General features: G+C 42.7%; 1 protein-coding gene across 2 annotated transcripts in view; it reads left to right on the top strand.

The window, feature by feature from the left end:
* Positions 1 to 13,405, top strand: part of HPCAL1 (hippocalcin like 1) — a 106,856-nt gene extending 93,451 nt beyond the window's left edge. For both annotated transcript variants that reach the window (XM_067544771.1, XM_067544772.1), the window contains 3 exons: positions 3,541 to 3,943; positions 5,369 to 5,474; positions 12,247 to 13,405. In XM_067544771.1, the coding sequence (XP_067400872.1) occupies positions 3,566 to 3,943; positions 5,369 to 5,474; positions 12,247 to 12,344 (582 nt within the window). In that variant the 5' untranslated portion in view covers positions 3,541 to 3,565 and the 3' untranslated portion in view covers positions 12,345 to 13,405. The remainder of the gene's footprint in view (positions 1 to 3,540; positions 3,944 to 5,368; positions 5,475 to 12,246) is intronic.
* The last annotated feature ends 290 nt before the right edge of the window (positions 13,406 to 13,695 follow it).

The raw sequence follows: 13,695 nt of genomic DNA, 5'->3' as shown, positions 1-13,695 counted from the left end.
TGTCGAGAAGTTGGGGAGGCTCTAGGGAAATGAAGGTTCACATTGCCTATTATGTTATGGCCTGCCATCTGAGCTCCCCCACGGCTCTCCTGTCTCCTCTTGCCCCAGCTCTTGTGGCCAACATTTCATTCAATATGGGGATGTTCCGTTGGCTTCCTGGGCTATGAGATCTCCTTTTCTTCCCCTTCTCTCACATGGCCTGCTGCCTGTCACTCTGAGTAGATATGGGGAGCAGGAGGAAGAGAGAAATCTGATGCCTGCCTAACCACCTCCTTCAGCTGCCAGATTTTGGGGTGGGGAGTAAACTAATGGTGGCCAGGCCTGTGTTTTCCCTCGTATATCTGAGGCAATTCATGATTGAAACCTGGTTTCTGCCCCTAAGAAGCTTCTGCTGCTCTCCCAGACTCTCCGGCTGTTGCTCTTGCTCTAGGATCTGATCTAAAGCCTGTTGAACTCAACAAAAGGGCTTCCACAGCCTTCAATAGCTTTTGACCAGGACATAGTAACTCTTAACAGGTGATAAGGCATCTTGAAGGGAAAAAGAAGATAGGGGGTGGGGGGGAAGGGTTCATATTGGCCAGAAGCATGACATTAAAATAATTTGCTTCCTAAGCTGGACTGATTATGTCCACGCCAACACACCCTTAAAATGCAGCAGAGTAGAAAGTATGGCTGTGTTCTCTGCCCTGTGCACACAGACTTGTGTGAATATGAATATGTGGAGCAGCGTGGATTTGAAAAACAGATGGAGAGGAAGTACTGGTAGTTGCAAACTTGCAGTTTAGCTAGAGAGCTGCCCTGTGCTCACTAAATGGCTGCTGCTTTAGTGTCTGCCAGTTTAGTTTCAGCATTTTGGAAGTGAGATGGGGATATGTCAAAGGCACAGAGCAAACTGCGTCTGAGTGAATAGAAATAAAGCTAGTGGGTTGGAATGTTTGTGGTTTCCTACAAAACAGAAGCAGCTAATGATATCAGCAGAGTTTTCCGTTGAACCTGATGTGTTTTATTAATGAGCAGCTGGTTGGTTTTTGTCTCTAAGCATTAAGCCGCAGAGCAGGATGTGGATTTTATATTGCTGAGACTGTGCGGAGAGCAAATAGAATACAAATAAAATGCAGTTGAATTCAGTTATTGATAATCCTCTAAAGCATTGCAATTATTTTTTGTCGACCCTTCACGTTTTTTAGGTTTTGATGCATGAACTCAGCCTTTGCTGCCTGCAAAGTGCTTTACTCGTTATCAGATGTCTTATCTCACTGCATTTGTCTTGTTGCATCTTGGTGTTCCGCTTGTCCTGTTTCTCAGTGTAGATAGGGCACAGTGCTGCACAAACACCCTGCATTATCTGGTGTGCTCATAATGTAGTCACTCCATGGACTTTGCATTCATTTAGTGGTGTAAATGTTATACAAGGAAAGGTAGAAAAATTAGGTCCTTAATTTAAGCTATGAGTAAATTGATTCAAGAGCATACAAACCTTTTTAATGAAGCAATGTAAGATTCTTGTAGGCTTCCGTATGTTAATGCATGACATTTTGACATAATGCATAATTTGACATAATTATGCATGACATAATGACTCTTACACTTTATTCATATAGACATTAGTAACATTGCACAGGACTTCGGTTTGTCATAATGAAGAGCTGGCAGCATTAGGGCTTGGCTATGCTACAGACTATGTGGGTATAACTTATGTCACTCGGGGGTGTGAATAAGGCACCCCTAGTGATGTAAGTTACACTGACCTAAGCACCAGTATGGAAGCACTATGTCAGTGGGAGAACTTCTGCTGCCATAGCTACTGCCTCTCATGGCGGTGCAGCGTGGCACTTCTAATGTAAACTAGCCCTTAGTCAGCTTGTTGACGGGCTCTGTGGTATGCAGCTAAACCCATTAAGAGTGCTAGCCTTGAGCTCCTCTGTCGTCTTAGTTAGTGGTTGATATTGTTGGGTAACCTAGGGGCTGAGGATGGTAAAAGGGGAAGACGTATGTTAGACTGTTTTTATGAGTGTACTGAGCACCTTCCACTGTGTCAGGGGTTCTTGTCTGTTGTTGGTGAACATCTTCAACTTGTTCCACAAATGTCTAGGAAATACTGAAACGAACAAAAGCCATCACAGCACTGAGGCACCTTCTTGCCTAATAGGCTGAGCATGTCTGTTGCACTCAGACCCTTCTTGAATACCTGATAAAACCAGGAGATTTTTTTAAAATGCCTTTTCACCCCAGTTGGGAATGTTGCACTCTGAAGTACTGTGTGCTATCTTTGAATAAGCTTGTATAATAGCTGCAATCTGATTGACTCAACAGGGAGCCAGACCCTTGTAATTCTCCCAACAAATGCATATGTCAGGCCTATGCAATCACTTCAACCAGATTGCAAACCCAGAAAGTGTTTCATTTTAAAAATCTTGTTGTCTACGTTCGTAGGAACACATTGAATTAAAATGTGTTTAAAAGAGCTGAATCACTTATGCATTTCCTTCTCCCTGGGTGACCCAGCTGCTCCTGCTGCCGCCACTCTGTTGGGAGGAGGGAGGGAAAGGTCCTCTGGGTTGATCCTATTAAATGTGGGGGCTGCTTTCAGCACAGACTTCCCTGCAGCACTTCTGTCCTCTTTCCCCTCCCACCTCCCTCCGTCCTTCTATCCTGCTTATACTGTTTGCATTGCTTGAGCCCAACTTTCAAAGCATTCCAAAGGGTCTTGACTTGACTCCAGCTCTGCTGCAAGTCCAGGGCAGGAACCTTTGATACTGATGTGATGGTAGGAGTAAAAGGGGGAAGGGACTGCTTTAGCAGGGGATTTTCAAAGGCATTAGGAGGAGATAGGCACTCAACACTCACTGTAAGTCTATAAGAGTTGAGTGCCTATCTAACTGCCCTTTGTGCCTTTGATTTCTAAGGGGGAGATTTTCAATCTTTAAATATGGAATTAGTTTTTTTAAAGCGTTTTTTCCCTCCTTACTTCCCATGCTGGACTCTGGCCCAACCCACTAGTAGCAACATGTCAGCCTGCGCAGGGCCGTGTGGTCAAAGACTGGGAAAGCACATTGCAAGCTGGGCTCAAGCATCCCGAGCTGTGTAGCAAGGTAAACTGGGATAGCAGGAGAACTGTGGGGAGAGGAACGTGACTGAGCAAGGGCGTATGCACACGGTCACCCAAAACCACCCATTTCTTCTCTTCTCCATCTCCCAACCCCCTCAGGGCAGCATCAGCAGCTGGGAGAGCTTGGAAAAAGGGAGAGAGTGAGTGAAATAAGATATTTCGTAGACAGAGAAGGTTAATGAAATAGATAAGCACTTTCTTGTTTAAAGCTGTATGCAGATGCTTATATTTAACAGCCCAGTGCTCTGTGCAGTGGAGCAGTACTCTCTCTGGGGTGACTCCATCAATTGATATGTTTGTACTTCTTGGATGTCCGCATATTGATACCCATCTTTCCACTGTATTACTTGTTTACAGTCCAGGAGCATACCATATCACCTGGAGTTCAGTCGTGGCACTAAAGGTGACGTGCTGGCTCTTTTGTTTTACAGCTGATAGATCCTAACCGAGAACAGAATGGGGAAACAGAACAGTAAGCTGCGACCTGAGGTACTCCAGGATCTCCGGGAGAATACCGAATTCACAGACCATGAGCTTCAGGAGTGGTACAAAGGGTTTCTAAAAGATTGCCCCACAGGCCATTTGACTGTTGAGGAATTCAAAAAGATATATGCAAATTTTTTCCCCTATGGTGATGCATCGAAGTTTGCAGAGCACGTGTTCCGCACTTTTGATACCAATGGCGATGGGACGATTGACTTTAGGGAATTTATCATTGCCCTCAGCGTCACTTCTCGGGGAAAGCTCGAACAGAAGCTGAAATGGGCATTTAGCATGTATGATCTTGATGGCAATGGATACATCAGTCGTGGCGAAATGCTTGAAATTGTGCAGGTGAGGAATGTTCTTACTCTTTTGTAAAACTTACCTTTTGAAAAATTTTGCTGTTCATATTAATATTGCTGTAACCACTTGCCTGCTGAACTAGAGACTGGCGCTAGAGACTTGGGCTGTGCCTCTACTAGATCCAAACAGCCATTCTGTTAGTAAGTTGCTGGTACTTCAAAAGAGTTGCAGCCAGCACATGGACCAAGTTCCTGAGCACTTCTTCACTCTGCCATTCCAAAGGGGTGTGCAGAAAATAATTCTACCCACAAATGACAAAATGTGTAGCGGCTCTGAGGAGAAATGAACCAAAACCCCAATCACCTCCCCTCCAACCCACTCCCCAAAAAAGACTTTTAAGGTGTTCAAAATCAGTACCAGATCTGGATCCAAATTTTGGAAATGGCCCCAGGGATTATAATGGTTTGAACCATAATTCCAGATGTGAATGTCATAAACTCTGAAATTCAAATTCTGAGATTTAAACCCATCTCTGTTTTTAAAGTGAAAGGCCCTAAACTCCTTTCCCCTCACAGCAGTACAAGGGAAGGTGCTGCACAGCTCCTTTAACCCCACCCCCTCCCCAGATGTGTAAGAAGCCTCAGAGGACTGGTAATGTCAGAAAGAGCCCTTCACTTCTAGATCACAAATTCAAACCCCATTTCTGACTGGTAGTGACAGAAAATACAGACCAGCTGACTGTTTAGCCTCTAACATCATTTCGTGCTCTGTCTGATATCCAAGCCACAAAAGCCCCCATCATAACTGGCCTCTCTTGAATGCTTTAGCAAGGGTTGCCAGGAACAGACTTTTTACCTGGAGAGTGAACAACTCTTCCTCTTCCCCTTCTCCCCCTCTTCTCCCCTTCCCCCCCCCCCCCCCCAATGGTTCCCCTAGAACAGAGTGGGGGAAAATTAAATTGGAAGGGGAGTTTGAATTGCCCATGCTGGACCTCATGAGTCCAATGGATAATAGGTCTTCACTCAAGTCAATCCATCATCTTTTCAAAGCTTGGAAATGTAGCTACCCCCCAGCCCCATGTATGCAAATAATTACTGAAGAGTGGTAAGCATGCGTGTGCACATGTGTGAGAGAGTGAACAGCCATCCTGAAGCCATGAGATCACTCCACAGACTCTCATGCAGAAAAGAAAACACATGGGAACTTTTTTCATATATATTCTAGCTCTTGCATTTTATTGTGTTAACTTAAATACTGATCGACTACTAGACTGACATAGCAGTTGTGTTGGTTTTCTAAATCAGAAATAAATGCTGGAAAAAAGCAGATCAAGTTTGCAATTCCTTTTATTTGTTGTGGTTTATAGGGGTTTTCAAGGTTGCCTGCCTTTGTTTATTGCTGAAGGCTTAAATTCCTTTCCTCAGTCCTGGTGGCTTTATAGCTTCTTATTTTTCTTTTTCTTTTTTTATTTAGGCAATCTACAAAATGGTGTCCTCTGTAATGAAAATGCCGGAAGACGAGTCCACTCCGGAGAAACGAACAGACAAAATCTTCAGACAGATGGACACAAACAATGATGGTATGATTTCCACCACACGTCCTTAATTAGGTCTTAAAAATAAACATGCATTGACTCATACCATTTTTCTAGCTTTGCATTACTGATAACACTTAACTTTTAATTAAAAGAAAAAAATTGCTTTCGGGGAGGCTTCAGTTCTGTCTGTCATACTCACAGTAACATGAGTGTCTGTTGTCTGTCACCAAATAAAATAAATGTGAATGAACTGTGTTTGTAGAAATCAGCAAGGTCCCTATTGGCCAGGCCTGACATGATCTTTATTGCAAAAAGCTATGTGGTCCTGTTCTTTGTTACCCACACCCTTACAGGCTGTCTTTGTATCCAAGCTAGTGAGATTGGTAGCAGGCTAAGTGTGTGTGCACCTGAAGTAAGGCCTGTTCCCAAGCTTGGTCTGCTGTATGTTCCTGCGCTGCCCTCTGATCTCTTCCTCCATACACACATGCACATGAAATCTCTTCTCAAACCGTATCTCTCCTCCACACATGGAATCAGACACCTTGTCTGACTCCAGGCAGCTCAGCTGCATGGCCATCTGTCCATTCAACACTACTGTCCTGGCCTCTGAGGGCAGCCCTGCTTCTCCACCTTGCCTTTGCACTGGCAGTGGGTAACAAATTGTGGTAGGGTCCAGGAAAGTCAAATGGGAGCCTCGCTCCAGAAGGTAAGAGAAAAGGCAGATTATGAGTGGGGCAGAGTGAGGGCAAAATAGGAAGGGAGGCCAGGGGGAGCTAGGTTGTAGAATGGGAAGAAATGAGCAAAGGAGAGTAGAAACTGGAGGAGGAGTATATAACCACAGAGAACACAAATACAGGGCAGAAAATACAGTGAATGAGGTAGGGGCTGGTAGAGAGTAGTAAGGGACTACGGGGGGCCAGTTTTTATTGTCGTGTGTTCCAGCTTTTATACTGCAAGAAGAGAGAATGGCAGATAGTGGGGAGGGAGGGGAAGCGTTCTTGCCTGGGAGGTGGGGGAGAAGATTGAAGACCCTCTTCTCCCTCGTTGAGTCTCCAAATGCAGTCTGCTCACCTCTCCTATGCCTGTCCACACTGTTCCCTGTGCTGGCCCCATGACAGTCACAGGAGTGCCCTCATTTTTTCCTTTGAAAAAGTCACCCTGCTCCTATGAGGGCCTGAGCCTAAGTCAATCTCATGCACTGTTTTACAGGGGAGTACATGAGTAGCTGCCTCTGCAAACATCCTGGTCACATGTTGCATAAAGCAATCTCATGTCATCCATCTAAGTAACCCTTGCCAGTAGAACCAAGTCACAGCTATGCTTAAAATTGTATTCAGTGTGACCCACATGGTGCTCTGGCCAACTGTAATTGGTAGAGTGTGGCAGCCCGAATAGATGCATCTGTCTACTTAGAGGGGAGGCAAGGCTCCTAGCCACCTTACTGTTTCCCCACCACCACCACCTTTTTTTTCCTCTCTCTCTCTTTGTTACTATTCAGTTTCATCTGCTGCTGCTGTCTCTGGCAATCTTCCATGTCATTCTCTTCTTCTGTGAAAAGGCTCTTGTGAAACTTCCATGTCTTCAGTGCCTTCAGCTCACACTTTCTGAGTGTGCAAACTACGGGCAAATTCTGGCTCTCCTTATATTTCCCTCCTGTGAGGCTGCTACTCATGCATGAGGAGAGCAGGATTGGGCCTTGAATTTGTGCCACCACTCTTCTCTCAGCTCTTCAGTTTTATATTCCTCCTCCTTTATGCATCTTTAGATTTTCTAGCTCCATTCAGATGTAGAAGTGATCACTTAGGCCCAGATTTTTTGAAAGGCACATTTTTGCCTTTAGCAGCGGTTTGCAAAACTGGTGCTTGCAAAATTGTGCCTCTGAAAATCTGGCCCTGAAGTGCGCTTTCTAATGCTGTGTTATCCAAACCCAGCACTTAAATTTATGGTTTTCATAGGAAAGCTTTGATGTCCCAGGAATAAAACCATAGGCAGTGAGAGTAGGGAGCTGTGTGGGATGCTGTTGGGATGGGATGTCTAACACAGAGAGCTCTCTAACTTGCAACCTTTGCCTCTGTGGTCCTGATCTGCTGCTGATTCTGCTCCCTCCCAAACCTGCTTCAGGCTGCAGGTTTGTTTTCACTACATCAAGAGATTTTCATTGCAATATATGCCACGTTTGGAGGCAATACCAGTATGGCAGATTGTGTAACCATGTGATAAATTAATGTACCAGGCTCCTTTAGCCACCTCCTCTGCCCATTAACTCATCTCCCCAGACTAAAATTGGTGAGCAGAATCAATTTTTCCCCCCATCACCCTGCCAAAGAAATGTTTCCACCTTGTCCCATCAGTTGTGAAATTTTTCCCTGTAAATTACCTTGGTCAGAGGCCCAAGATAGGCAGCCTTCGTTCTGGGTTTGTGACCGCTCTTCGGGTACGACGGCATAGGAAAGGCACTACACAGGCCAGCCTATCTGAGCTACTTGAATCCAGCTAGGCTAATATCAGCAGTGAAGACAGTGCTGGCTGCAGAGCAAGCTGGCAAGCAAACAATGTACAAGGGTCTGTGCCAGGCTTGTGCTACCCAGGCTGAAGCTATGCTGCACTGTCTTCGTTGCTATGGTTACTCATGCTAGCTGGACTCAAGCCAGCTCAGATAGGCTTGTTCACGTGCGACTTCTGCTGTGCAGACATGCCCTTCTAGAGGGTAAAATCTGATATTTCAGGGTGCTGCAGATGTAGAAACGGGAGATTTCGCTTATTGGAAAAAGAGGTTCTCCGTGGGACCCAGCAGTTGCGTGTAGCCTTGTCAAGGCCTGTGATATCTGACTTTTAAAGTTATGACCCTTAGGAGGTAGAAAAGCCTCTGAATAGTGTTCTGTTGGACTGACAGTAGTTAGTAAAATCTTGTCTTTGTTGAGGTCCACAGGAGTTTTGCCATTGACTTCAGTGGGGCCAGGATTTCACTCTTTGGATCAACGTGTGGGGGGATACAAAACTAAAATGTGTAAAGTAATCCTTCTGTGACACGTGGCATGTAGAGTTATGTGATAGGGCAATGTGGCAAAACCTGAAATATACAGATAGCTTCATTAAAGCAATTCCATAACTAGCAAAATGTCACTTCTGTAAGTAAAGTATTCCTAAGTAATAGAATGTAAATACTGAGCTATGTAATAGAACAGTGCTTACACGTCAAAAGAACCCCTCCAGCAGTCCCTCCTGCCATTTCCAAGCAAGAGAGAGGAGAAACACACCTTGTGTGTGCGCTTCATTGATATGACTTGAATGGCTTCTCATTCTCCACTCTGCAGGGGAGCGACACTGCCAGATTTTGCTTTGTACTTCGCCCTGGAATGTTGCACAAAAAATTAAACTTGTTGTGACCTGTCCGTACCTACGGTAGCCACCTGAAAATGCCAAGGTCAGGGTAGGCTGTAAAAGGAGAGCAGATTCTCCCAACACTGGTGGGTGACACTGAAGTCAGACTTCCCAACCAGCCACAAACAGTGCTTCTGTTTCCCCACACTGGTTATCAAGAAGCCAAAATAAAAATATACACAGCCCCCTTTACTGCATTTCAGTCTCTGGCTCCCAATCAGCCACTAGGTCCAGTAAACTCTATGCTCTTTACCAAAAAGATTTCTCCTGACCCCAAAGGGTCAGCCACAGTACCAGATCAATATAAGTTTAGAACTTACCCAAAATACCACGCTGCCAGCCAATCCTTTAGTAATTAAAACTAAAGGTTTATTATAAAAAGAAAGAAACAAACTATGAGAAATGTTAAAGGATTAAAGCAATCAGACAAATACAAGTGATTGAAAGTCCATATATATCTGGTTTCTAATAGAACTGTGTAGTTCGCAGGCTTTTGTATAGTCCCTCTGGTATACATCCAGTACCTGGATGGGTCTCAGTCCTTTTGTTTCACAGTTTCAGTTTAGTTGTAGATGAGTTGATCCAGAGGTAGGCTGAAGACTGAAGACAAATGGATGGGGTGCAACTGCCTTTTATGTCCTTTGGCCTTTGCCATGCTGCTTGTGGAAATTTACCGGAATAAGAGGGAGTCCAGGGTCACATGAGTGACTGGTGACTCATCAGGTATATCCCTGGCTTCTCCCCCTGGGCCATTGTACCTGTGAATTTCCTTAATGGGCCATTAAGCAGGCAAGTGCTGCAGCCATCCTGTATGGGGTGTTGCCCAGAAACACAGTACAATATGAAATACAGATAAAAACATATCCATAACTTCCATTGCACACATAACACATGAACATAAACATCATCATCCTACTTAGCACATTATAGCCTTTCTAACGGTACCTGACATGGCATATCTCACATGAATTACTATGATTCTGACGTATTGATGTTAAAAAATATAATAAATACCCCCTCCCCCCCCAATCCAGCCAGCGTGACACTTGTGCTAAATTTTGTGAAAACTTTCAGACTAGCAAAAATTCTTCTCAGCAATGACAATGTTTTTTTTTTAAAAACAAAAATCCCAGTTTGCCCAGCATATAAGTGCATGGTCCTGCTTTGGGCCTTTGCGTATCGCAGCTCTCCTGGCACATGGCATACCTTGGTCAGATGAGCACTTGATCGCTGAATCCAGTCCTTGTCTCCACAAAAGGCTGAGACCATCTCTAGATGCCTTTACTTTAATATTTTTAACAAAAACAAATGTTACACAGCTGCTCCTCCCAGGGTCTTAGACTTGTAGCCAAAAAGGTAATGAGCAAAAGTCAAATGCAAAATCTGAATCTGTAGTGGAAAGATTCCATTTGGACCAATAAAATGTATGTTAGTCTTTAAAAAAAAACAAAAAAAACCCACCACAGTAAAAATAGAATGTAAGAATAGATGCTTCTGTAATTCCATGAGACATTCTGATACTCTAGGAATGAGTGTTGGAGGAAGGAAAAAGTGTAAATTAATACCATATTCTAGACTATGTAAATGTACACAAATGCAGGGAGTAATTAAAAACAAAAAAAGCAAAATGAGCCAGAAGCAATGCTAACTGGTAGAGAGAGAGGGGGAGAGAGTGACCGAAGGGGCAGAACTGAAATTTAATTAGATAGTTCTCAAAGTGGAATGTTTCTGTTTGAATGTCTTCACTTTACGAGGGTTTAAAATCTCAGCTGAGAATCTAAGCTAAAATTCTAACTCCTAAGACATGTGCAGTATGACTGGGGCTTTGGTTTAAGTGATCACATAAGAATATGCAAAGTGTGCCACATTGTTCTGCAAAGAATTAATTTCCTCTTGGTAAAATAAAAATATGTGGTGGGTAAGAATTGCCTTGGAATGTTGTATATAATTCTATGAAATACTGTATTTCATACAGATGTAGTGTAAATGGACTTGACTGCCAGAATGTTTTGTGTGATAGACCATCCCAGTAGTAAATATTTCTATTAAAAAGTATAAAAACCTGCTGATTAAACAAATTACACATATAAGAAACTTCTTTGACAGTAGCAAACAGATATTTAGATTGTAAGCATCTACTAATAACTACCCCAGAGCTCCAGGCACTTATGCAGATGAGTGACTTTAGACATGTAAGTAAGTTCATTGAAGTCCGGGCTTGGGCTGTTCTAAACTTTGCCAGTTTGCAATAAGCCTCAAGAGATTATAAAAGCCAAAAGGTGTTTCAGGAATGCAGAATGCTCCAGTCACACTCTGTCATCATCATGGCCCTTCTTCTGGGGAGGTTACATCAGCTCAAGGAGGGAATCGTTGGGCCCAGTGAAATCATCCTAGAAAAATCAATTTCATTTCTCATGAATGTCTTATTTCTCCCCAGCTGTGGATATGTAATGTACTGTACAAGAGAATAGCATTGCAAGTGCATCAGATGCAAAATATTGATCAGAAAAATATAATTCTATTTCAGTACTGTTGTTCAAATTACAGTTAATGAATCCAATCCTGAAAGCCTCTGTAGGCAGCACTTGCACTGAGCTCAATGGAAGTTCCACTAGCCCAGGGCTTATAGGCATGATCCCAAAGTAAAACTGATACAAGAGAACAGTCCTATACTTTTCAGCAATGGTGGATAACAAATAATTACAGTGGTGCAGACTTCAGTGGTTTTGATTAATGGTCAATCTCTCCTTTGTGAGTTTCGGATTTTAGAAGCCATTCATAGCCACGGATTTACACATGGTTTTCAACCCTAGCCCCATAAATCAGCTCAAATTGGTGAAGTTGGCTCAAGTTTCAGGTTTGTAACAGTCTGAAAAACTCATCTGTAGGAGTCTGATTGCAAAGGTTTTGTCTAGCTCAGCAAACAAGGCACCCAGGTCAGCATCACTCAAGGTCTGTTTCTTTTACCACAGCACGGCTGACTATAGCAATAGATCACAAATGTGGGATAAATGACATAACATTGCCCAGTGTTAGGGACACTGTTACATGATCACCTATCAGAGCATATGATGCAAATATCTTGGGTTCTGTGGGTTGAAAATCTCACCCTTGATTCAAGCACCATTTCTAATCTAGTTCGTGTGTATCTTTCATGAATGCTTGTACTCCAGTTTTGTATAAGCCAGTTCTCTGCTTAAACTGTTGATCTAAGGTGGTATTATTAGTACAATTATTTTAACTTGAAAATGTCCAGGCTTAAGGGCTTGAGGAGGATGAATGTGCCTGATTCCTCTGCACTGCAGCCAGTTTCACCCTAAATGCATTTGCAGTAGGATATGTGTATTTTTAAACCTTCTGTGAAGAGGTTTTATTTTTAAGCTTACTTTGATCTTGCAGTGCAAGTGACTTGTTTTTGTTTTCTCCCTTCAAGGTAAACTGTCCCTCGAAGAGTTTATTAAAGGTGCCAAGAGTGATCCCTCTATTGTGCGATTGTTACAATGTGATCCAAGCAGTGCAAGTCAGTTCTAATTGAACTCTGGACAGTTTGCAAAGAAACTACTGGCTTGTTGTTCAAGCTTTGCTCGCAAATGGATGCCTTCTCAATCATTCCTCAACTTGCTAGTGGATAAGATTCCATTGCCAGATTGTATATATATATATGTGTGTGTGCGCGTATCAGAGTGAAGACCGCCTCACTCCTCTCACTAACACCCATGCAACATTCCTTTTGCAGTTTCATTTTTCTCCCCCTTCCTCCCTGCCAATGTTATGACTCACTCTACACATTTAATGTAATTGAAAGGTATGTTTACATGCGGATACAAAGAGTTCCAATTTCTGGTGAGATATCACATCACTTAGTCAATAAGAATGATGACATTCTGGTAGCCCCAAAAAGATACTAGATAGAATTTTTATCCAACATAGCAGATGGTAGGTCATCATTATTGAAACAAAATGTGAACTGAATGGAGTAGAAAGAAGAAGAGAAAAGCTTTCTTGGGCATGGTTCCAAATTGTGTTTGCTTTTGAGGAAAATTGCTTGCACTTATCTAATGGTCTACTTTCTTTTTATATATATATAAATTATATATATATATGGTGAAGTAAAATTTTAATTATTTAGGTCATGTATTTAATGCATAAAGTAGAATTCAAGCTTAATTTCTTGTCTGTGATTTATTCAAATTTTGATTGTTTTTGAGGTATTTATGCATTAGCAAATTGCTGTTAAAAAGAAAATGCATGACTAGCAATTTGTGGCTCTTGCACTCTGTTTAATTACTGAATGCAAATATTTGTTCCTTTTTACTGTTGATCGTTCCAGCGTTTACTATATTAACAAAAGAATAAAAGGAATAATCCTCATTTGGTATTTCTCAGTGGAGTCCTACTTAGTGGTGGTTGCAGCATTAACTGGCTTTTGAGTGACATGAGGTGATGTGACTCACGCTGTTGTTCTAAACTTTGCTATGCTCTCTTACCTTTTGCTGTCAATATGTTAATAGTCTTGTGCATTCCAGTGTTATTTAATATCTGCCTAATGCCAAGAAATATTCATTGAAATAAAAGACTACTTTTCTTGTCAATATCTGTCTTATTTTAACCAGTATTATAAGTTACGGTTCCGTATTTGTGCATGCAATGAGTATAGTCCAGATAAGCATAGGGAAAGCCTTCCTGCCTTGCCCTACCTTACATCTCATTGGGGGATGGGAGGTGGCCTATTCCCCCTGACTTCCCAGCATTGTGGTCTCTGAGATTAGCCAGCAGACATAAGAGTATTTATTAGTGCCCAGTATATTAATGGTTCTTGGGAATCCTTCCCCAAAGGGAACTGGACTGAGACTATGAAACGGTGATTTCACACAGTCCACTG

The sequence above is a fragment of the Emydura macquarii genome, unplaced genomic scaffold, assembly GCF_026122565.2.
Source record: "Emydura macquarii macquarii isolate MOO-44397 ecotype Brisbane River unplaced genomic scaffold, CSIRO-AGI_Emac_v2 contig_1027, whole genome shotgun sequence".
Classification (NCBI taxonomy): Eukaryota; Metazoa; Chordata; order Testudines; family Chelidae; genus Emydura; species Emydura macquarii.
Note: the sequence above shows the minus strand (reverse complement) of the source record. Positions and strands in the feature narration are given on the sequence as shown.